The sequence below is a fragment of the Pituophis catenifer genome, unplaced genomic scaffold (assembly GCF_029215685.1).
Source record: "Pituophis catenifer annectens isolate HBS135680 unplaced genomic scaffold, rPitCat1.0.hap2 SCAF_8, whole genome shotgun sequence".
In the NCBI taxonomy this organism is placed as follows: domain Eukaryota; kingdom Metazoa; phylum Chordata; class Lepidosauria; order Squamata; family Colubridae; genus Pituophis; species Pituophis catenifer.
The window spans coordinates 26,627,402-26,652,000 of record NW_027256888.1 but is presented as its reverse complement, the minus strand read 5'-3'; the positions used below and the strand labels follow the sequence as shown (position 1 = coordinate 26,652,000).

Here is a 24,599-nt window from a genome sequence, read left to right as displayed (position 1 = left end):
GGATATCATCTAATTTGAATAGACAGGATTATCTTTTATTGGGTTAATTAGTTATATCCTTTCTGAGTATTAGTGCTATTCCATTCTTTCATATGATCCCAACTTCTGAATATAAGCATTTAAAATCATTTCCTGTTTCAGCCTACTTAAACATTCAGTTTAATATACCGTACTTTTTGGAGTATAAGACACACTCTTTTCCCCTCTAAAGGAAGGTGGAAATGTTGGTGCGTTTTATGCACCAAATACAGCTATTTTTGGCCTCCCAAAACCCTGCCCCGTGCATCCTGTTTTCCCCCAAAACAGGCCTGTTTTTTGCAAAAATGGGGTGTGCAGAGGGTTTGAGAGGCCTGCAGAGTGCTCCTGGGGGTGGGGGAGGACAAAAATACGATGCTTGGGGGGTTTGGGAGGCCAAAAGCGAGTCTGTTTTTTGCAAAAATGGGGTTTTTGCCCTCCCCAGCCCCCAGGAGCACTCTGTAGGCTTCCCAAACACTGCACGCCCCGTTTGTGCGAACAGGCCCGTTTTTGGCCTCCCAAATCCCTTGTGTCACATTCTTGCCCTCCCCAGCCCCCAGGAGCACTCTGCAGACCTCCCAAACCCACTGCAGGCCCTGTTTTTGCAAAAAACGGGGCCTGCAGAGGGTTTGGGAGGCCTGCCGAGTGCTCTTGGGGGCCGGGGAGGATAAAAACTTTTTTTTCTTCGAAATCTTGGTGCGTCTAATACTCCAGTGCGTCTTATAGTCTGAAAAATACGATACTTCATTTCATATTTTATTATTTTAAAGTCATACTTCCTATATTGGTTCATACTTCCTGCTTTCCATATTTTTATTTTTCATTTTTTTTCTCATTGATATTCTGTAAGGCAGCAAGAAGCAACAGAATAATATATCTCAACATTCAATGATAGGTTACGTAATATTTAATTCATAAATAGAAGAATTATTCACATGATTTTTATAATCTTTCTAGTAAATAAAAAATTTGAGAATCTGAGATACCAGTTAAATTTTATCATTAAATGTTTCAATAACAGCACTTGACTACAAGTAGTCTTCAATATATGACTGTAATGGAACCTGCCCATTATGGTTGCAAGTTGTGATGGTTGTTAAGCAAGATGGCCTTGATTAACTATAACTATCTCATCCCTGCTCTCTCTGATGCAGTCATTAAATAACTGTACATTGTCATTAAAGGGAGCACAAGGTGTCTTGAATGAGGGAGACTTGGGGAGGCCTGCCACTCACCTGGGTCCAAAAAAGAGACAGACAAGCAACAAAAAGTTTTGCAAAGCCAAAAATACCCAACAAGGGGGAAGAGCCCAGTTAGATTAGGGCCCAGACCATGCTGGAGTGGCTTCCAAATAACCTATATGCTTGGTTGTGCGAAGCCCTGATGGGTTTCTTCATTTCATTTCATTTTCATTTTATTAGATTTCTATACCGCCCTACTCCCGAAGGACTCAGGGCGGTGCACAGCCAAACAATAAAAACACATACAATACAAAATTTAAAAATAGAATAAAATCAAATTAAATAATTTTGGCCCCGACAAATTTAAAACCCCAAACTTTTAAAACCAATTTAAAATTGAATATATAAATACTAAAAGATATTTAAAATTTTAAAAATCTTTTATAAAAGAGGGGGAAATTTAGGCCAGGCCGGCCTGGTGAAATAGTAAGGTCTTTAAGGCGCGGCGGAAGGTGCGCAGATCCGGGATCCTCCGTATCTCTGGGGGGAGCTCGTTCCAGATAGTAGGTGCCCCCACAGAGAAGGCTCTCCCCCTGGGGGCCGCCAGTCGGCATTGTTTGGCTGACGGCACCCGGAGGAGCCCCTCTCTATGGGAGCGTACTGGCCGGTGGGAGGCTATTGGTGGTAGTAGGCGGTCCCGCAAGTACCCGGGTCCTAAGCCATGGAGCGCTTTAAAGGTGGTAACCAAAACCTTGAAGCGCACCCGGAAGACCACCGGGAGCCAGTGCAGCTCGTGCAGGAGAGGTGTTACATGGGAACGCCATGTCGCTCCCATAACCACCCGCGCGGCCGCACTCTGCGCCAGTTGGAGCCTCCGGGTGCTCCTCAAGGGGAGCCCCATGTAGAGAGCGTTGCAATAGTCCAGGCGGGAGGTGACAAGGGCATGAGTGACCGTGCGTAACGAGTCCCGATCCAGAAAGGGACGCAACTGGTGAATCAGGCGAACCTGATGAAAAGTCCTCCCGGTCACGGCCGTCAAGTGCTCTTCTAAAGACAGCCGTGAATCCAGGAGGACGCCCAAGTTGCGAGCCCTCTCCGTGGGGGCCAATGATTCGCTCCCAATAGTCAGCGATGGCGTCAACTGACTATATCGGGACGTCGGAAACCACAGCCACTCAGTCTTGGATGGGTTGAGCCTGAGCCTGTTCTCATCAAGAAGGAAGCTTAGTGATTCATCCACTAGTGGAATTTTTGCCATGCTTGTGGGCTAGACCTCTGTGCTGATCAGCTAGCAATCAGGAGTCTACAAGCCTCTGCTGGGTCTTGCTACGCTTTGAGGAAGTAAGGCCCATGCATGTGAAGACAGCAGCTCCAGGATGAGTGTCTCAAAACATTTCCCATGCTTTATTTATTTATTTATTTTATTTATTCAATTTATATCCCGCCCTTCTCTTAGTGGACTCAGGGCGGTGCACAGCCAGAACTAAAACACATACCAATACAAAATTTAAAATTTTTAAAAGAATTATATGACTGGCCCAAAATTTAAAACATTCAAACTAAAACCCATTGACAATTTAAAAAGCTAAAAAAAAAGGGGGGGGGGTGTTTTTAGGGCACAGCGAAAGACCCGGAGATCCGATATCCTTCGTATCTCCGGGGGCAAATTGTTCCAGAGGACAGGAACTGCCACAGAGAAGGCCCTCCTCCTGGGGGTCGCCAGCTGATATTGCCTGGCTGACGGCACCCTGAGGAGTCCCTCTCTGTGGGAGCGTACTGGTCGGTGGGAGGCTATCGGCGGCAGAAGGCGGTCCCGCAAATACCCAGGTCCTATGTCATGGAGCACTTTAAAGGTGACCAACACCTTGAAGCGCACCCGGAAGACCACTGGAAGCCAATGCAGCTCATGCAGGAGAGGTGTCACATGGGAGCACCCCCTCGCTCCCATAATCCCCCGCGCGGCTGCATTCTGCACCAGCTGGAGCCTCCGGGTGCTCCTCAAGGGGAGCCCCATGTAGAGAGCGTTGCAGTAGTCCAGGCAGGAAGTGACGAGTGGCTGAGTGACTGTGCGTAAGGAGTCCCGATCCAGAAAGGGACGCAACTGGCAAATCAGGCGAACCTGATAAAAAGCCCCCCTGGCCACGGCCGTCAAGTGCTCTTCTAAAGACAGCCGTGAATCCAGGAGGACGCCCAAGTTGCGAGCCCTCTCCGTGGGGGCCAATGATTCGCTCCCAATAGTCAGCGATGGCGTCAACTGACTATATCGGGACGTCGGAAACCACAGCCACTCAGTCTTGGATGGGTTGAGCCTGAGCCTGTTCTCATCAAGAAGGAAGCTTAGTGATTAATCCACTGATTCCACAGGAAGTGACGAGTGGCTGAGTGACTGTGCGTAAGGAGTCCCGATCCAGAAAGGGACGCAACTGGCAAATCAGGCGAACCTGATAAAAAGCCCCCCTGGCCACGGCCGTCAAGTGCTCTTCTAAAGACAGCCGTGAATCCAGGAGGACGCCCAAGTTGCGAGCCCTCTCCGTGGGGGCCAATGATTCGCTCCCAATAGTCAGCGATCGCACCAGCTGGCTATATCGGGACGCCGGAAGCCACAGCCACTCGGTCTTGGAAGGGTTGAGTCGAAGCCTGTTACTCCCCATCCAGATCCGCACGGCCTCCAGGCACCGGGACATCACTTCAAGGGCATCGTTGGGATGGCCTGGGGTGGAGATGTACAGCTGAGTATCATCCACCCCAAAGCCACGGATGATCTCACCCAGCGGCTTCACATAAATGTTGAACAGAAGGGGCGAGAGGACCGACCCCTGCGGCACCCCACAAACAAGGCACCTTGGGGTCGACCTCTGCCCCCCTGCCAACACCGACTGCGACCAGAGAGATAGTAGGAGAACCACCGCAAAATGGTGCCCCCCACTCCCAACCCCTCCAACCGGCGCAGCAGGATACCATGGTCGATGGTATCAAAAGCCGCTGAGAAATCTAACAGGACCAGGATAGAGGAGCAACCCCTATCCCGAGCCCTCTAGAGATCATCCACCAACACGACCAATGCCATTTCCGTGCTGTGGCCAGGCCTGAAGCCGGACTGGAGCGGGTCCAGATAGACAGCTTCATCCAGGTACCCAGGAAGCGGTCGCACCACCACACTCTCAACAACCTTCGCCAAGAAGGGAAGGTTGGAGACCGGACGGTAGTTAGCCAAAACAGCCAGATCCAGAGCAGGCTTCTTGAGGAGGGGCCTCACCACCGCCTCTTTCAAGACAGATGGCAAGATACCCTCACTCAAGGAAGCGTTGATAATCCCCTGGAGCCAGCCTCGCGTAACCTCCCGGGAGACAAGCACCAACCAGGAGGGACACGGGTCCAATAAACATGTGGTTGCGTTCAGCCGCCCCAGTATCCTGTCCATGTCCTCGGGAGCAACAGGGTCGAACTCCTCCCAAATAGCAGTCTCAAGACCAGCACCCATCATCCCATCTGTACCTACCCAGTCAGAGACCAAACCTTCCTGAATCTGAGTGATTTTATTGTGCAGATACTGGACAAAATCCTCAGCACGACCCTACAACCCTGCTTTACCCCCTCTCTGCCACAAACCCATATTTTTTCAATAAAAAAAAACAGTCTCTCCACACAATCAAAAGCTTAAAAGATACCTAATCAACTTATTGAAAAGGAAGATAATGTTGATTTTATAAAAAATGAATTATACTTAGCAATTTTCTGATAGGACTAGATACTTCTTTTTGGAGTAAAACATGATTGATCAGAATGAATAATTTCCCCTATAACTAATATGATTGGCTTAAATTATAAATGATATAATTTAAATATGTAATTATATAAATCATAAAATAGTTTAGTAAATAATTATCAAGATTAAAAGAGATGGGTATGTAAGAAGAAACTTCTAACATGCCTTTTTACCTGGTTTGGGAATTAGAACAGTGCCAGGATAAGGGGAGACAATTTTCCTGATATAGTGCATGGCTTAATGTCAAAAATTCTAGTATAAGAATATCCAAATAGAATTTGGCTGCTAACTCATCAGGGTCTGGAGATTTTCCATTGTTAATGCCTTAAAAATATATTCAACTTTCGATTGTGAAATCTCAAGTATTCAAGTATTGAGCATCCATTAAAAATAATTATGGACAATTCAGTGTGTTGAGATGTTAGTTGATTTTTTTTTCTCTTGAAGGTTTTCAGAATGTATAGCTCCATAAACACCTACAAAATTTATACTAATATTTTTAGCATTAGTGATAATGTGATTTCCAGTATTTGTTATTCCATTATATATCTTTCACTTTTTAAAACTTATTTGCCAGTAAACTTGAATATTATTGTCAGATTTCTGTATTTTTGTTTTAAGAATAAAATGGGTTGATATTTGGTGAATTTCTAAAATACCAAACTCTCTCTCTCTCTCTCCCTCTCTCCTTCCTTCCTTCCTTCCTTCCTTCCTTCCTTCCTTCCTTCCTTCCTTCCTTCCTTCCTTCCTTCCTTTCTTCCTTCCTTCCTTCCTTCCTTCCTTCCTTCCTTCCTTCTTAATAATCCTTATTTCTCTCTTCCTTATTAATAATCCTTCCTTATTAATAATCCTTATAAGGAATGATCCTTATTTCTCTCACTTCTTCCTCCTCATATTTTGATTGGAAATCTTGTAAACCTAGGAATTCTTTCAGTACTGACACTTTCAATGAATAAGTGTCTTTACCCTTGTCTGTTTACATCATCAGCTCCAGATCTGTTTGTGAAAGTTCAGTGTCTGTCCAGTATGTTCTGACCTTTGGCATCCACAGTTGTTTCAGCTGTTTCCATGAGGTGTTCTTGATCATACAGTGCCGCTTTCCAAGTTTGATTGGAAGTTTGTTGTGTTGATTTGATTCGCTTTCTTCATATCTGCTATGTCCCACCTGCCCTCCTTCCCATTTGCTCATACTAGCAAGGGTGACCTTAGCTCATCCCATCATCATTGAGCCCTCCCAGCTAGTCTGAACAGAGATCCACCGAGAAAGAAATTTTTATTAGTAAAATTCAAAAGTAAAACTTTACTGAAGAAGAAAGTCTGAGCTCCTTTTCTAATGGTAGAAAAGTGAAGAGTAAGTAATTACCAATGGTATATTCCTTAGCTTGGGTGCAACTCAGGATGTGTTATTACTTGTAAACTTCACCTCCATTTTGATCATTAGGCACCTGCATATGCAATTTGGAAAAAAAAATTGTTTTTGGAATTATGTATTTGGAATGGCTTGCCAAATGATAATATAATTTGGTTTTGTAATAACACATCAGATAATTTTTTTCTGTGTGGTATGCATGGGTTTATTTCTGGATGTATATATCAAACAACTTATGTGTACATATATTTTGAATACAAATTCAAAATAGATACACTTGGAAATATTTTACTGTGGGTAGGTGAAACTCTGAAGACAAAAAGAAGCCTGAAGAAAACTATGCGAAAAGAGAGTGATTGTAGGTCAGTTACTTAAATGAAGGGCAGGAATAGAAATAATGGTGTGATTCATTGTTTTAGGAACTCTAGAGCTAGTTCAGTCTAGTATTGAAGGCACTAGTTTAGAAACCAGAATGCTAGGAGGTCTAGTCCCACTTTAGGCATGGAAAACACATGGGTGACTTGGGCCTAGTTACTCTCTCTAAATCCAATTTACCTCACAGGGTTGTTATTACGGGGAAAATATAAGGAGTATTAGGTATGTTCACTGCTTTCAATTTACAATAAAGGTGGGATTTTTAGATTTAAAATAAAATAAATACCTTTTGATCTGAAAGTGAGATACAGTTAAAATTTAGTCCAACTCCATGTTGTTTTCAGGGAGTTCCTTTTTTAAAAAGAAAGAATGGTGAGAAGGATTATTGGGATACTGTTGCTGAAAGTGATTTAACCTTTTTTCAGCAATAGCATTCGTTACTTTCTTTCATGTTTCACAGGCAGTGTTTAAAAGAATGAAGAACAGGTATGCATGCCCCTTTCTTCCTTATTCCACTTACCCAGTACATTTAAGTCAAGTAGCCAGAGCTTCAGGAGGTGGCAATTCCTTTGTGTAATATTCTGAATTGCAATATTTTTTATTTATTGTTAGTATTTAGTTAATTGACTGGTTAATATTTGATGTGATCCTAAGAGCTGTGATTGGATAAAGTTTTTGCAGTATTACAAAATTGCTTTATTATTACCGTAAGTAAAAGAAATAAAATATTAGAAATAATAGAGTTTAAATTTAGATTTTTTTGTTCATTGCTTCTGAATTAGATATAATTTTCTTTTAGGACCTCTTTAGCTACTCATTTTGTACACAATACTTTTGGAAAGCAATACAAGCAAACCATAGGACTTGACTTCTTTTTGAAAAGTATTTAGTTAATTGACTATTTATTTATTTATTAAATTTATTTATTTATTAAATTTTTATACCGCCCCCTCTTCCAAAGGACTCGGGGTGGTGAACAGCCAGAATTAAAAACACACAATACAAATATTAAAATACATTAAAACGAAATTAAATTATATTTGGCTTCTCCAATTTAAAACCCCTTACCCATAAAATTCCCCAATTAAAAATTTTTTAACCCAGCCCGGCTTGCTGAAATAAAAAAGTCTTCAGGGCCCGGCGGAAGGTCCGGAGGTCCGGGATTAGTCGTATCCCTGGGGGTAGCTCATTCCAGAGGGCGGGTGCCCCCACAGAGAAGGCTCTTCCCCGGGGGGTCTCCAGCCGACATTGCCTGACAGACGGCACCCTGAGGAGGCCCTCTCTGTGGGAGCATGTTGGCCAGTGGGAGGTTATCGGAGGCAGAAGGTGGTCTCGTAAGTAACCGGGTCCTAAGCCATGGAGCGCTTTGAAGATGAGAACCAACACCTTGAAGCGCACTCGGAAGACCACTGGAAGCCAATGCAGCTTGTGCAGGAGAGGTGTCACTTGGGAGCGCCATGTCGCCCCCATAAGTACCCGCGCGGCCGCATTCTGCACCAGTTGGAGCCTCCGAGTGCTCCTCAAGGGGAGCCCCATGTAGAGAGCGTTGCAGTAGTCGAGGCGGGAAGTGACGAGGGCATGAGTGACCGTGCATAGGGAGTCCTGATCCAGAAAGGGGTGCAACTGGCGTATCAGGCGAACCTGATAGTAAGCCCCCCTGGCCACGGCCATCATATGCTCTTCTAAAGACAGCCGTGCGTCCAGGAGGACACCCAAGTTACGCGCCCTCTCCGCGGGGGCCAATGTCTCGCCCCCAATAGTCAGTGATGGCACCAGCTGACTATATCGGGATGCCGGCAGCCACAGCCACTCAGTCTTGGAGGGATTGAGTCAGAGCCTGTTCCTCCCCATCCAGACCCACATGGCCTCCAGGCACCGGGACATCACTTCAAGGGCATCATTGGGGTGGTCTGGGGTGGAGATATACAGCTGGGTGTCATCAGCGTACAGATGGCACTGCACCCCAAAACCAGCGGCTTCACATAAATGTTGAACAGGAGAGGCGAGAGGACCGACCCTTGTGGCACTCCACAAACCAAGTGCCTTGAGGTCGACTTCTGCCCTCCAGCCAACACAGACTACGACTGGTCGGAGAGATAGGAGGAGAACCACCGTAACACGGTACCTCCCACTCCCAATCCTTCCAACCGGCGCAGCATGGTCGATGGTATCAAAAGCCGCTGAGAGGTCTAATAGGACCAGAACAGAGGAGCAACCTCTGTCCCGAGCCCTCCAGAGATCATCAACCAACGCGTCCAATGCCGTTTCCGTGCTGTACCCGGGCCTAAAGCCGGACTGGAATGGATCTAGATAGACGGTTTCATCCAGGTACTGCGGGAGCTGTCGCGCAACCACACTCTCAACAACCTTCACCAAGAAGCGAAGGTTGGAAACTGGACGATAGTTTGCTAAAACAGCTGGGTCCAGAGAAGGCTTCTTGAGGAGGGGCCTCACCACCGCCTCTTTCAAGGCGGGAGGCAAGAACCCCTCACTCAAGGAAGCATTTATAATCCTCTGGAGCCAGCCTCGTGTAACCTCCCGGGTAGCCAGCACCAACCAGGAGGGACACGGGTCCAATAAACATGTGGTTGCGTTCAACCTCCCCAGCATCCTGTCCACGTCCTCGGGAGTCACAGGGTCAAACTCATCCCAGATAACCGTCTCAAGACACACCTCGGACAACCCGCCTGTACCTACCCAGTCAGAGTCCAAGCCTTCCTGAATTTGAGCGACTTTATCGTGCAGATAATGCGCAAAATCCTCAGCATGACCTTGCATGGGGTCTTCCCGCGCTCCTAGATGGAGAAGGGAGCGGGTCACCCTAAACAAGGCAGCTGGGCGATTTTCTGCCGACGCAATAAGAGCGGAAAAGTAATTACACTTCGCCGCCTTTATCGCCACTAAGTAGGTATATATAAGACCTCACTAGTGTATGGTCAGATTCGGAGCGACTGGCCCTCCAACTACTCTCTAGGGGTCTTTTCCGGCGTTTCATCCCTCTCAGCTCCTCGGAGAACCAAGGAGCTGGGCAGATTCAGCGCCGGGTCAGAGGCCGCAAAGGCACGACCCGATCTAAAGCACCAGCGGCCGCCCTATCCCAGGCGGCCACCAGGTCTTCCGTCGAGTCGCGCGCCAGAGTCTCAGGAAATGGCCCAAGCTCCATTCGGAACCTATCAGGATCCATCAGGCACCTGGGGCGGAACCACCTGATCGGTTCCGCCTCCCTGCGGTGGGGTGTAGCGGTCAGGAAGTCAAGTCTGAGGAGAGAATGGTCTGACCATGACAAGGGTTCAGTAACTATATCCCCTGTATCTAAGCCATTCAACCACTGACCAGAGACGAAAACCAAGTCCAGCGTGTTTCCTCCTGTGTGAGTGGGGCCCTGAATTAACTGGGTCAGGTCCATGGCCGTCATGGAAGCCATGAACTCCCGCGCCACCTCAGATGCTTCACCGATGGACGGCAGGTTGAAATCCCCCATGACTAAAAGCCTGGGGGTATCAACCGCCACCCCGGCTATAACATTGAGGAGCTCGGGCAGGGTCGCTGCCACGTAGCAAGGAGCCAGGTACGCAACCAGCAGGCCCATCTGCCTCCCATGGCCCCACTTCACAAGGAGAGACTCACAACCGGCTATCTGAGGTACAGTGGCCTCCCTAGGATCAAGACCTTCCTTTACAATAACCGCCACCCCCCCCACCCCTACCCTGGGCCCTCGGCTGATGAAATGCGCGGAAACCCGGTGGGCACATTTCTACGAGGGGGACCCCCCCTCCAGGCCCAACCAGGTCTCTGTAATACCTGCCAGGTCCGCTCCCCCCTCCTGAATCAGCTCACAAATGAGGGGGGCTTTATTAACCACGGACGTGGCGTTGCACAACATCAGCCTAAGACCCAGGCTCTGAGACTCCGGACAACTCAGGGAACGAGAAGAGCATTGGGAGCCGGAGCACGTCACCGCTTGGAGACAGCGGGTGCGTGCCCCCACAACATGATATGGCCCCCTGCTCCCACCATACCTGCCCCTCCCACCCACGGTCCTGATGACATCGCCCTCTTCCCTACCAACACCAACCCCCTCCAATCCCCGCTCCGCACCTCCCCTAACGCGACCCTGTGCCGGGCCTGGTCCCCTCCCCAGCAAATCACCCTCCCTATCCTTTGCCAAACAACCCTCCCCCCTCCCAAAACCCCTTAAAAGATTGGCAAATGACAATTTTAAAAAACCCCTCAACCACCTCTTCGCCGCATGCCACCTCTCGCGATTCCAAAATCCGTCATTGAGGTAGGCCCTCGATAAAGTGGAGGGCCAATCCTGCGAGAGGGGGGAGTCTCGCAGAACAAGAAGCTCAGCTGCCGAATACATCTTGCCACAGAGGATAAGTGACCATGTCCCAAGGGTCCAGATGGAAAATAAGAGGTCCAAGGGGGAACAAATAAGATGGGGGCATCCAAAATCCGAGATCCAAAGTCCACTGTCCCCTCACCACAGTGGGTAGGATCTCTTGCCAAGTCGACACAGTTCAATGGGGATACAATCCAACCACCCTCTCACAGTGATTGGTCTGATGGTCAGTCCCCTCTACTGGTGAGATGGAAGTAGTGAACCTTTGCAATATCAGTACAGCACAAGGGGTTAAAGTCCATAGCCACCCTCTCACAGTGGCTGGTCTAATAGTCCACAACCACCCTCTCACAGTGGTTGGTCTGATGGTCAGTCCCCTCTGCTGGTGAAGTGCAGATAATACCATACCGACTCCGCCAGAGGGGCACAAAAAACCAAGACCACCCTCTCACGGTGGCTGGTATGATGGGCAGTCCCCTCTGCTGGTGGGATGGAAGAAGTACACTGGCTCCCATAGTCTCCCAACAAAATTTACAGTCCCCCTCCATGGCAGGGGGAAGGGCTCCGATGAATATGAGCCAGATTTCAGTGCCAGCGAGTCCATAAACGGCAACCAATCCGAGACAGGCATAATGCCAAGGGGAACGATGGAAAATAGGGGGAGAAATCTCCCAGCCCCCAAAATTCAGCGGAGGCCTCCCAACGACGTGAGGGACTAACCCATCAACTGGGCAGCCCTCCCGCTGGTCATAGCCTGTCCCGGATGGTTGATGTTATAATTTGCCGTTAAGTCCATCGAGCACCATAGCAGGGTTGATGGCCGACGTTCTCCTTCCCGCCGTCGCGAGACGGCCGCCATTGCAACCGCAGCCGCCGCTGACGCCACTTTCACTGCCGCTGCCAAAGAAAAGAACTCTGGCAGCGTCCTCGAGCTCACCAGGGAGTCCGACGGCCCCAAGGCAACTGGGGAACACCCCTGGGCCTGGGGCCATCCCCAGGATCACCGACGACATCAACGGACTAGTTAATATTTGATGTGATCCTAAGAGCTGTGATTGGATAAAGTTTTTGCAGTATTACAAAATTGCTTTATTATTACCGTAAGTAAAAGAAATAAAATATTAGAAATAATAGAGTTTAAATTTAGATTTTTTTGTTCATTGCTTCTGAATTAGATATAATTTTCTTTTTAGACCTCTTTAGCTACTCGTTTTGTACACGATACTTTTGGAAAGCAATACAAGCAAACCATAGGACTTGACTTCTTTTTGAAAAGAATAACACTCCCAGGTAAGATGAAATTAGAATACACTATATAAAAAACAAGAGTAAGAGTAAAGTGTTCAGGAAAGCATAAGAAAAATTAATACTTTAGGAATGTGAACAAAACTTTGATGGAATTCCTACCTTGGGCTGGGAGTTGGACTAGAAGACCTCCAAGGTCTCCTCCAGCCCTATTCTATGATTCCACTAACAAGGTTCATTGCTAAATAAATTTGTATTGTTGCACTATTTTATATTTTGCACATACTATTTGAGATTATTATATCTTTGATTTGGAGGATGAATATGTAAATTCAGGAAAAGTAGAACTTGACCCTTTTGGACGCATTAGATTCTGATATGTGAATGGTTTCTTATGCTAGGCTACATGAAATTGCTGGTATTTAATAGACCCCCAGACAGTCATGAAAATACAATTTTGAACATTCAAAATATCCAATTTCATGGTGCAAAGGAACTATTTTAGATGCCAGTTGTATCATGCTGCAAGGAAAATGTAAAGAATTAATTCAGAAAGGTGGGCAAGATCTTAAAAGTTTGTTTCTGAAAAATTTGGCAGTGGGAAAGAAGTCCATTTGTAATTCACTTTGCAAGCATAAAACTCTAGATGTAGTTTATAATGCTTTAACAAACTGAAATGAAAAGAAAAATTCTTGCAGTCTCACGTGAAATTTTTGCTGTTATTATTGTGGGTGTTAGTATAAAACAAACAAAGCATAGCTGAATTAATAATGCATAGGCTTGTACTTTTCTCACCTTAGTAAAATGAAGATGGTCTCTTCTGAACAATAAATTAAATTAGAGCATCAGTAATTAAGTCTTGAAAATATTTTAGATTTTTTTTTTAAAAAAACTATCAGATGTACAAGTTTGTCCAGGCTTAAATAAATAATTACCCAAATTAATGCTGGGACCTAGTTATTCAGATTTTTTTTTGGGTAGACCAAGAGCCTTGGTAGTACGGTGGTCTAAAGCACCCTGTTATTAAGACCAGCTGCCTGCAATTACTGCAGGTTCGAATCTCACCAGGCTCAAGGTTGACTCAGCCTTCCATCCTTTCTAAGGTAGGTAAATTGAGGACCCAGTTGTGGGGGCAATAAGCTGACTTCGTATAAATATACAAAAGAATGAAGGCTATTGCTTAGCGCATTGTAAGCCGCTCTGAGTCTCCGGAGAAGGGCGGCATATAAATCAAATTTAAAAAAAATATATCATCGCATTGAATTCTATGTTTGAATGGTTATTTCTCTGTGAACAGAATAGACTAATCAAAGGATATTAGCCTTGTCCTTCTAGAACTAGGGTGTCAAACTGGCAGCCCATGGGCCGGATGCGTCACATGCAGACCACATCCACCCCGGCTCCGTGAAGGGAAAAATGTCACAATATGTCAGGTGGCGACAATGTGCCGAGTTTCATAGGTAGTCCTCTACTTACGACAACTGAGCCCAAAATTTATGTCGCTAAATGAGAAGTTTGTGAAGTGAGTTTTGCCCCATTTTATGACTTTTCTTGCCACATTTGTTAAGTGAATCTGCAGTTGTAAATTAGTAACACTGTTGTTAAGTGAATCTGTCTTTTCCATTTTTCAGAAGGTCACATAGGTGATCACATCCTGGGACACTATAGCCTTCATAAATATGAACCAGTTGTCAAGCTTCTGAATGTAAATCATATGACTACGGGGATGCAATGGTCATAAGTGTGAAAAATGGTCACAAGTAACTTTTTTCAGTGCCGTTGTAACTTCAAATGGTCACTAAATAAACTGTTGTAAGTTGAGGACTACCTGTATAAATATTCATAATATTTATAGAGGTACTAGCAAATGAAAAGTCTAGCTTGTATGTAAGATAGAGTTTTCATTTGCTAATATTCTGTTCATAGAGAAATAACCAAACAGAATTCAATACCATTGCAATGAATCTATTTATGGTCTCCCACCCCCAAAAATGTTTACGTTCTCTTGTATATAACATAAAATGGAAAAGTGAATTTTGATGTGTTTGAAACATTGCAGGCCATTTCACAACTAGAAAATGAAAAAGCATTTCATGTTCAGTTACTAGATTTGTTTTTGTCCCAAATTCTGTAAGTGTAATTGGTAGATATTCAGTTATTATTTCTCTAGAATATTTCACAAACTTTGATTGATATTCAGCTTTACAGCTATGCAAGCATCAATTTTGGAAGATTGAATCTTTTTATGGTTCAGTTTAAAATGTACTATATGGAAAAATGTGTCAGCTATTTATTTAGAGTTATGGTGTATTTAATAATAGCTTGATATTTTGAGTCTTTAGTTTGAGTTTATTATTTTATCATAAATATTGATTCTATTTTTCTATTCTATAAATGTTTTCTATTTTCTTCATTTTAATCTCTGCTCATTGGGTTGAATTCAGGTTATATTTGGTAGCTGGTGGGTTTGGTTTTTTTTTGGACATTATTGAATTTAGTGAATAAAACACGACTCAAAAATAGGTTCGTAAGAGCACATTTATGCATTGTTAAATCTGGTTGAAATTAGTGAGATTTATTTAAGAAACTAATCAACCCTCAAGTTAAGAAAAGCTTCCCCAACTCTTTTTAGTGGTGAATGCATTTGGAATTTACCCCTCTCCAGATGCACACAATCCATATAAAATATGGAGGAGCACAATCCACATAAAATATAGAGAAGAAGGAATGGAAGTAGTAAAGTAGTAGTAGTAAAGTAGTAAAATATATATGTACTTAGGCAAAAGACAGTGAAACAGTAAAACAAAACGAGAAACCAGTGATTTCACACGAAAACAAAATATAGAAAAAAACTTAGAATCCAGGCATTCAGCAAGGAGAAGAAAATTCCCTTTGCTTCTATCTTTCTCCAACAGTTCTAGATGGTTGCTGGTTTTTATTTTTTGGCAGGGGTAACATGGAGAGAAATCACACAATTAATTTCAAAGTGAAATTCAGACTGCTGCTGCAGCCTGACATTCTGCTGTTTAGGAATTCTTTTAGGGCTTTGCAACACACCAAGAGATAAATAGATAAGAAATTGGCAATATTGAGATTTTCCTAGATAGATTAAATAGAAAGGATTTTGGCCAAATTGTTTCAAAGGTAGGTCTTGGAATTAGCTTTTTGGCGCTGTTGGGATAGGATCAATGATTTTTATTTCATTCCTGGAGCTGCTGCTTATTGAGTAGATTTTGCCTTGGCTAAAAGTAAAAAGCGCAAGATGATAAGGAATTATCAGTGAAAGGGAGAATTAGCAAAATTGACTGAATCAAATTATTTTCTGCAAATAGGAGATACATTACTTAACACACACTTCATGGTCAAATGCTGTGCAGAAAAGGATCTCTGAACTGGTATTCTTGAATTTAGGATTTGAGTGTAAATTTGCGTGTATGTATATATTATTTAAATATTTCATAAAATAATTTAGCTGTTATATTTAATTAATCATGGTAAATCAAATTACTTAAAGCAAAAATAAAAGCAACTGCTAACAACTACATTCATGTAATTTCTTGGCAATGTTACTGGAGTGGTATACCTCTCCTTTTTGGACAACCATTTTGCAAGTTTCCCCATGAATGCCAGCTAGGTTGACCTGCTCCTGGGATCAGACAGGATTTCCTGGAAGACTGCTAAGATGTAACATGCAAAATTAAGCACATTATAAATTAAAGAAATAATTTTAGCTAAAGTAATCTATTTTAAATTGAGTATGTCTTTTAATATTTAGTATTAAACAATAACACCAGGGTGGACAATATATACAAATTAACTGAATTTTCTTTGTTTAAAATAATTGTATGTTGTAGCATTAGTGTATACCTGTAATGCAGTATACCCCACATGTAGTCATAGTTCAGATTTCTGGGCTTAAAATAATGCTGATACTCAGAGGTTTTACAAATATAACTCATTAAGAGTAAGTTAAAATACTTGAAGGAAAATTGCACCTATAACCCAGTGAGCAGGATTTTACTGTGAGGGGGTTTAAAAGTCTTCAGCAAAAGAAATGAACAAAAGTGGTTTTAATTCTGTCTTAATGATATAGAACTTAACTAAGGTTAATTAGCACACTTGTATACTTTTAGAGTATTGAGAGTATTTAGAGTATTTAGAGCATTATTGAATCCTACTACTGGTAGTGACCAAAAACTTTTGGGTATTTGCCCTGCATTCTTGATAAACTCAGCTTCACACTTGGTTGAATGTTATTTGCTATGTAGTACAACAAAATGAAAGTTCCAGCAACTTTTAAAAATAGATACTACAATAGTTCACTGTGAACTTTTAATTGTAAAATTCTTTAAAATGTAAGTTATTAAAATATTTAGTCTTATGTTATACTTCAATGGCTTTTACTTGTATCTGGGGCTTAATTTTGGAAGCCAAAACATTTGTGTGAATTATTGCTATTATGTCCCAAATAAGTAATCAGCTTCTGATAAAAAAAATATAGAAAAGCATACCTGAAGAAAATGTAGATGCATATTCTTTTTTATAAATTTGGGGATGGGGAAAAGCCACAATCAAAATAGATTGTGTGTCATGCAGTTATCAGAGCCATTAATGCTTCTTTGGAGTCATTTCCACAGATTTATTTATTTAGCACCCTTGTCTGCTACCCATGGGGAAATGTTGTTTGCAAAGACCCATTGGCATGAATGTCTGCATGCCTTACATCAGAAATGTTGTAAGGTAATATATTTACATGGTTGAAATATTGATGATTTCGTATACCAGCTAAAGCTATCTTTTTAAATAGGCATTTAGCAATATTAAAATTAACCCATTTTCTTCTGCAGCTAGAAATGTAGGGATCATTTGTCTGGCAATTGTCTCGAAGGATTAAATTGTTTCCTTGCAGCAATTTTATAGAAAGATTAACAAGCCAAGTTGCTTATTGTGAACTGTCTTTTTTCGTTAGTTCCACTAAAGATGCAGCTGCAATTAGAAACAAATATGAGCTTAATTAAAATATTAACATCAAAATAAGAAGTTTATTATACAAATAATATTGGATAGTTCAAATAAATGTCTTATTTTTTGAAAATTTGCAAAGGTGAATGAAATAAAATCACTGTTTTTTAAAAGTCTAATAAATTAGTAGGTTTTATTATGCATTTGTGTTAGATACAATTCAGTCTCAAAAGTCATTTTCTTCGTGTAACAAAAATTCTCCTTTGAGGGTGGTATATTCAACAGCAAGACTATAATGCTATTGAAATATATGCCTGATTGGGGCTTTTGAGGGGAGTGGACTGGTGTAGATCAGTATAATGGGGGGAAAATACTACTTTGTTTAAATTCCACCTATTTTAGGTTGTTTTAGGTTATTCAGTGTGAAAGATACAAACAGTAGTGGTGTGCAAAACATTTCAAATATAGTGCCTTTGGAAGCTAGTAATGGGCACATTTTGTACCTGGAACAGTTCCAAAATGACAGAAAGATATTCAAATGCTTCTGGTAATGCTGTTCCAAATTTGAAATAGAGAGGGGAGGAAAGGAGGGAGAGAGAATGAGAATGAGAATCTGAAGATTCTATGGCATAGTTGATTTTTAACTACTATAAAAGGCAGCCAAAATTAAACTTCACTGATTTCAGCTTAAATTAATTTTCGAAAATAATTGAGAAAATAATACATTTAAATGTGTGTGTGTGTGGATCATGTTGTTTGATCAAGTATAAATACTTATCAACATAATGGTGAAATTCCAAAGAAAAGTTTCTGTGTAACTTTTTTTCTCTTAATATAAAAAAGCTTTTCTTTTTCATTGTTAAAAATACTTCAATACGAAAAAAATGCTGTGGAGAAAAGTGAAAAAAGGTTCTCTTGATAATACGCACAGTTATATCTTTTTTTTTAATTGCATTACTAACAAAGGGAAAGTTTTTTACCCACAAGGAATATTTCCTGGATGGCTATTAACAAATGGTGAAAATAATAATTTGTGACACGGTAACTTGCAAAATTACATTATATTTTGTTTATAGGCTTGAATCCAAAATCTACTTTATGCCTGCCTATTTGGTGTTTTATTTTTTTGTTTTTAAAGCACTGCAGGAAAAAAAAATGATATGGCTGAGGATGAGTGTAAATTGCCATCCAGTCAGGGATCCCCCCATAACCAATGAATTGTTAGGCAGGCTGAATCCTTCCTGGAACCCCCAGTGCATTTATCGCTGTGCCATTGGCAAAGGGTGAATATGCTCCATGCACTGTTGTTTTTTTGTTTGTATGGCATACCATGCCTTTAATCATATTATCATTTTAAGAGGTGGGATTTCTTTAAGATGAAGTAGTTAACAGTTTTAGAGCACTTATTTTATGCCTTCAGTAATTTAAAAAACCTAAACGTAGCGGCTAATCCATTTTTTTGCCCAGTTTAAATGGCCCTAATCATTTGGGAATAACAGAATATTGTCTTCTGTGGATATTGTGCTGGCCCTGCCCTTCAGACTGCCACCAGATGCAGTGAGAAGGAAGCAGGGATGCTGAGAAGGGTCACTGCATCTGGTGGCAGTCTGAAGGGCTTTGTTGTAGAATGCAAAAAGCTCCCCCTCTCCCGCAATCTTTTCATCCTTTGGGAAATTAATAAAGATACTGCCACTTGCCTTGGCATCTTAAGTAGCTCATCTTTTAAACTAATAAACTAGTTCTGTGATGCAACATAGCTTTGATAATTTGGGTTACTAAGACTGCAACACTGTAGTTTTCTTTGGAAGTAAGTAACATTGATTTCATGGGGGGTTATGTCTGAGTAGATATATGTCAGGACAGCACTACCAGAGTTTTTCATCTTGAGCAAAATTTTATATTTCATTTTATAACATTTAAAATGTTTTAAATATAATTTTGTATTTCAATATTTTATTTTAGTCACATGGCTTAGAAAACATTAGCTGGGCAGCCAAATAAATCTGCATTTCAAATTACCATTATGTGTAAAGACAATTTGTCAGTGTATTATGTACAACTGCTGCTTAAAAAACAAGAGAAGCCCAGTGAAATCCAATTTTTTTTCCTACTGGTTCTGTGGGCATGGCAGGAGAAGGATATTGCAAAATCTCCATTCCCACCCCACTCTGGGGCCAGCCAGAGGTGGTATTTGCCGGTTCTCCAAACTACTCAAAATTTCTGCTACCGGTTCTCCAGAACTTGTTAGAACCTGCTGGATTTCACCCCTGGAGAAGCCTCTTAATGAATTTCAGCATTCTTTGAAATTTGATATATTAAAGCCAACCATGGGTTGTGTGCAGTAAAAAACTTACCTTTCTCCAACGCGCAGCTTGGACAATCCAAAGCTTCGGGTAGTTCAGTAATTGAGTAGCCTACACTGAGTGTGTTCCTTTAAATTTTCCCTCTTCAGACATGCCCACTTGCTCGGCAGAGCCTCAGTTTAGTTCACTCAGTCGAGCCTGTGACACTGTCTGAATATTTCTCCAGTTATTCTACTTGACTATTGTTCCTTCCGAAGCTTTGGAATTTTCCTTTGGATTAGAAGTTCTTCATTAATTGGACTCTGTGGCAGGGGTGAGTTGCCTGGGGCTCCAGGCTGCTTTCCCTGCTGTTTCTTTCTTCGTTCCGAAGAGCCCCAATACACATTCAACGCTTCCGACCTTTCAATTGCCGCCCGGCATGTGGGTTGGCTCCCCGGCTTGCCGGTAATACCGCCCCCGCCATTGACTTTTCATCTTCTCCTGGGCGGTTTTAGAGTTGCGGCCCTGCTCTCAGCGGCACGCTCTAAAGACTTGTGGATTGCATCGGCGTCGGGATTGCTTTTGAGCGATCGCACGCTCCAAACCGCAGAGGGATTTAGCGCTGCCGCCCTTCTTCGCCGAGCTTTGGCTTTGTCTGGCGAAAAGTCTCGGCTTGACAATTTCTTGGACTCTTTGACTTGTGGGAAGCGCTGGGAGTGCCTTTCGGACTCGCGCACCATTTCTATCGCCTCAGGCGCTGGGAGCGTTATTTTGACAGCTCGCGCCTTAATTTCCTCATTCTATTAGCGGTTTGTGTTTGCGCGTCCCTCCTTAGTGGCTGGCTGATCGCCCTTCTCAGCAGGGTCTGCCCAGCGCGAAGCAAGCAACGGAATCCAGCCCCATTTCTGTCGCTTCCTGGCTGCGGTCCTAGTTTGGGGTTTTTTTCCTTCTCCTTGATAACCTCGCGCCATATTTTACTGCCTACTTCCAGACAGGCTAACGGCTGCCTTCATCTGCCCGGCAACAACTCCGCGCACGCGCGGTAGCATGCTAGAAGCCAACAGGCAACTATTCTGTCAAATATCTCTTCTCAGCCATCCTATTCCAACGTGACTTGGCTCCTGGCTGTACCCTTGGAATTGACTTACCTGTTCCTTTCTTTTTCTTCATCCCAGTTGATTGATCCTCAACTCCCTTAAAAAAAAAGAAAAGAAAAAAAAGAAAATAAACAGAAAAAAGAAAAATAATCATAAATATTTTCTTACACTTACCTTGTTCATTGGCATTTGCCCCTGACTATGGCCGAGCGTGAGCTTTCCTCGGAGCTTGAGGATAGTCCAAGCTCTCCAGAACCTCAGCCAGACAGGCCAAACAGGAAGGCTAGGAAACGCTCCTCTCACGCATCTTCTTCCTCTGCGGCTCCGCCCTCTAAACGGTCAAAGTCCTCATCTGCTGCAGCCAAGGATGCTTCCAGGAGACACAAGGCCCTGGAACGACAGTTTGAAAAAGCACGCAAGTTATCGGACAAGGCCTCGCATTCCCGCCAACCGCCTCCACTTTCACCTGTGGCGGAGACAGCGGTTCCGCCCCATCAGCAATACCATCAGCTGCCCCATCAGCAATACCATCAGTTGCCGCAACCGTCTCTCTCCAGTCTGAGCCACCTCAGCCTTCTGCTCCCCACCAGGTCCAGCTGGGTGGCCCTATAGACTTGTCTTGTGGTGCCCCCCGTCTTCAGAGGGCTCAACCTGAGGCAACCTTTACTCCCACAGCTGCTGGCTTGCGCACTGTGGACTTGGCGCCTCCACCTGTCCAGTATGATATCCCTCGCCTGATATCTGAGACTGTCTCCTGCACTCTGGCAGCGAACGTACAGCAGCCAGTACAATATGCTGCCTGGCCTCAGACGCAATACCCTCCTCCTCCTCTCCCCCGCCCGTCCCAGCCGTCTACATACCAGTATCCTTCCGCGGGCCACCCGGATACATCGCATCATGAGTATGGTCATTGTGGGGAGTCATCTTCAGAGGATGGTGACGCTGAGCTCCAGGATTTGGAGTTCTCCGACGATGAAGACATGCCTCCAGAGAAACCTACCTTTTCTGGCCTTTTCAGACTGTCACTATTTAAGTCTCTCCTGCATAAGGCCAAGCTGGCTACGAAGATGAATTATCCGGCCCCGCAGTCAGATCAACCAGGACTTTCTCAACCGCATGAGGCATTGTTTACGGCGCCTAAACACGAAGCGGATTTCATCCCGTGTCCAGAGTTATTCTCGGAAGTGGTTCAATGTTCTTGGGCCTCGCCTTCCTCATTGCCCGCCCCAACAGGCCTGGACAAAAAACTATATTGTTCGGCCCCTTGCCTTCAGGAACTACTGCAGCTGCCAACGGTGGACGCTCCAGTGGCCAATCTGACTTCATCATCAGTGATCTCCAACGATGTAGCGGATGGTCTACGCTCGGAGGACCGGAGAGCAGAATTTACCTTCCGTCGGACACATAATGCCGTGGCATGGGCGGTCAGAGTGGCTACTTCGGCTTCATTCTTCAGTCGAGCATCCTTGATATGGCTCCGCCAACTTCAGGAGCGCCTCCCTCCTGAAGACACACGTCTCCACCAGGATGTAAACAAGCTGGTGGCAGCGACAGAGTATACGGCAGACGCCTCTCTTAATGCCGCTAAATTTGCATCGCAGGCCTTAGTGTCCTCTGTCACTTCTCGCCGTTTGCTGTGGCTCAAAAACTGGAAGGCTGATGCAAAGTCCAGGTGGCGTCTGGCTTCAACGCCTTATAAGGGTTCCCGACTCTTTGGGGACGCTCTAGACCCCATCCTTGTAGAAGACAAGGATAAGCGGAAGGTCATGCCGTCCTCTTATAAAAGAGCAGAACATAAACCTTCGTCCTATTCCACCAGGCAGCCCTTTCAGTATGACGCCGGACCCTCCGGGTCCTTCTCCTCCAGACCCTACTCGCAAGGATTCGATCACTCATCCGATAGACCTTCCTTCAGAGACCACGGACGGAAGCCCCCAACCACCAAACGGCCCTTCCAAGGTACGGGCTCCCGTGCCTTCAGAAGAGGAAAATGACTACACCCACCGTCCCATCGGCAGCCGTCTGAGACATTTTCTCTCTCAGTGGGAGTTGTCAACAACGGACGCCTGGGTGCTCCAGACGATCCGCCTAGGTCTTACCCTGGAGTTCCGCTCTCGTTCCCCCTCCCATTTTGTACAATGTCCTCTCTCGTCCAATCTAGCCAAGCGTCAATTAATGGAGGCAGAAATCCATCACCTGCTCCAAATACGGGCCATAGAACCGGTCCCCCCCCCAACATCGGGAGACCGGCTTCTACTCAATCTTTTTTCTGGTTCCCAAAGCGTCGGGGGTTACAGGGGATATTGGACCTCAAGAGACCGAACGAGTTCATCATCTATCATCAGTTCAAAATGGAGTCTCTTCGCTCAATCCTGGCTTCCATTCGACCATCGGATTGGATGACCTCCATCGATTTGAAAGAGGCCTACCTCCACGTGCCCATACGACCGTCCCATCGTCGTTTTCTCCGCTTTGCCTACAACACCCGCCATTTCCAATACAGGGCTATGCCCTTCGGCCCCTCTTCTGCCCCCAGAACCTTTACGAAGCTCCTGGCAGCAGTGGCGGCCCACCTACATCAACAGCCAGTGCGGCTCCACTGCTACTTGGACGATATCCTGGTGCTCTCCCCCACTCCGCTCCGGGCCTCCCGAGACCTGCAGATAGTATGCCGCTGCCTTTGTCAACACGGCTTTTCCCTCAACATTCCAAAGAGCCAGTTGCAGCCCACTACGCGAATCCTTCACCTAGGAACAGTAATAGATTCGGTGAGGGGCCAGGTGTTCTTGTCAGCAGATCGCTGTTCCAGTCTCCAGTCCTTGACATCTCAAGTCCTGTCCTCCCGGGTGGTGACGTTACTGCTCCTGTCCCGCCTGCTTGGCAAAATGATATCCTGCCTGTCAGTCGTCCCTTGGGCGAGGTTTCACTTCCGCCAGCTGCAGTGGTTCCTCCTACCCTTTCAGAGGGCCAGACGGAGCAACTCTTCCACACGAGTATCCCTTCCGCCGGAGGTCTCACGGTCCCTCCTCTGGTGGTCTTCCCCGAGCCTGCAACAGGGCTGTTACTTTCAGAATCTGCAGCATCTGATAGTGACAACGGACGCCAGCCTGTCAGGTTGGGGAGGTCACTTTCTCACTCACGTCGCCCAGGGTACGTGGTCACCAGAGGATCGCCGCATGGGGATCAACTGGCTGGAGCTTCGCGCGATCCGCCTCTCGCTCCAACGGTTCCAGCAGTTCGTGTCGGGGCATCATGTCCTGATACGCACGGACAATGTAACAGCAAAGGCACATGTAAACTGTCAAGGGGGGACCCGTTCGGGACCACTTATGGAAGAGGCGACTCTGCTCCTGATATGGGCGGAGGCGCATGTCCTGTCCCTAACAGCAGAGCACATTGCCGGGACCACGAACATCAGAGCGGACTGGCTCAGCAGGCAACATCTGGACCACACCGAGTGGCGCCTTCACCCCGATCTGTTTGTCGAAATTGCTCGCAAATTCGGCATGCCTCTGGTTGACCTATTCGCCAGCCGCGACAACACACACCTCCCCAGGTTCTTCGCTCGGTACCCGTGTCCTCAGGCAGAAGGAGTCGACGCGCTCACCTCTCCCTGGCCCAGAGGTCTCCTCTACGCCTTCCCCCCTCTGCCACTCCTTCCTCGCCTGATTCGCAAGATAATAGCAGACAGGGCCGATGTCATTCTTGTCGCACCCCATTGGCCACGGAGGTCCTGGTTTGCGGACTTGATGGACCTGTCGATAGCACGGCCATGGCGGATACCAGGGGACAGGATCGTTCTCAGCCAGGGGGTCATGCTGCACCCAGAACCCCAGTGGTTGCAGTTGACTGCCTGGCATTTGAGAGGATCTTGCTAAGGAGAGTCAGGGTGCCCAGCAATGCGATCCCCACTATTCAGGCGTCCAGGCGGCCATCTACGTGTCGCATTTACAATGCTACTT

General features: G+C 44.9%; 1 protein-coding gene across 1 annotated transcript in view; it reads left to right on the top strand.

Annotated features, from left to right (window-relative positions):
- The window catches only part of RAB28 (RAB28, member RAS oncogene family), a 363,574-nt gene that overhangs the window by 5,564 nt on the left and 333,411 nt on the right, over positions 1-24,599 (top strand). The window contains 1 exon segment of the mRNA XM_070948382.1: positions 12,245-12,341. Coding sequence (XP_070804483.1) covers positions 12,245-12,341 — 97 coding nt within the window.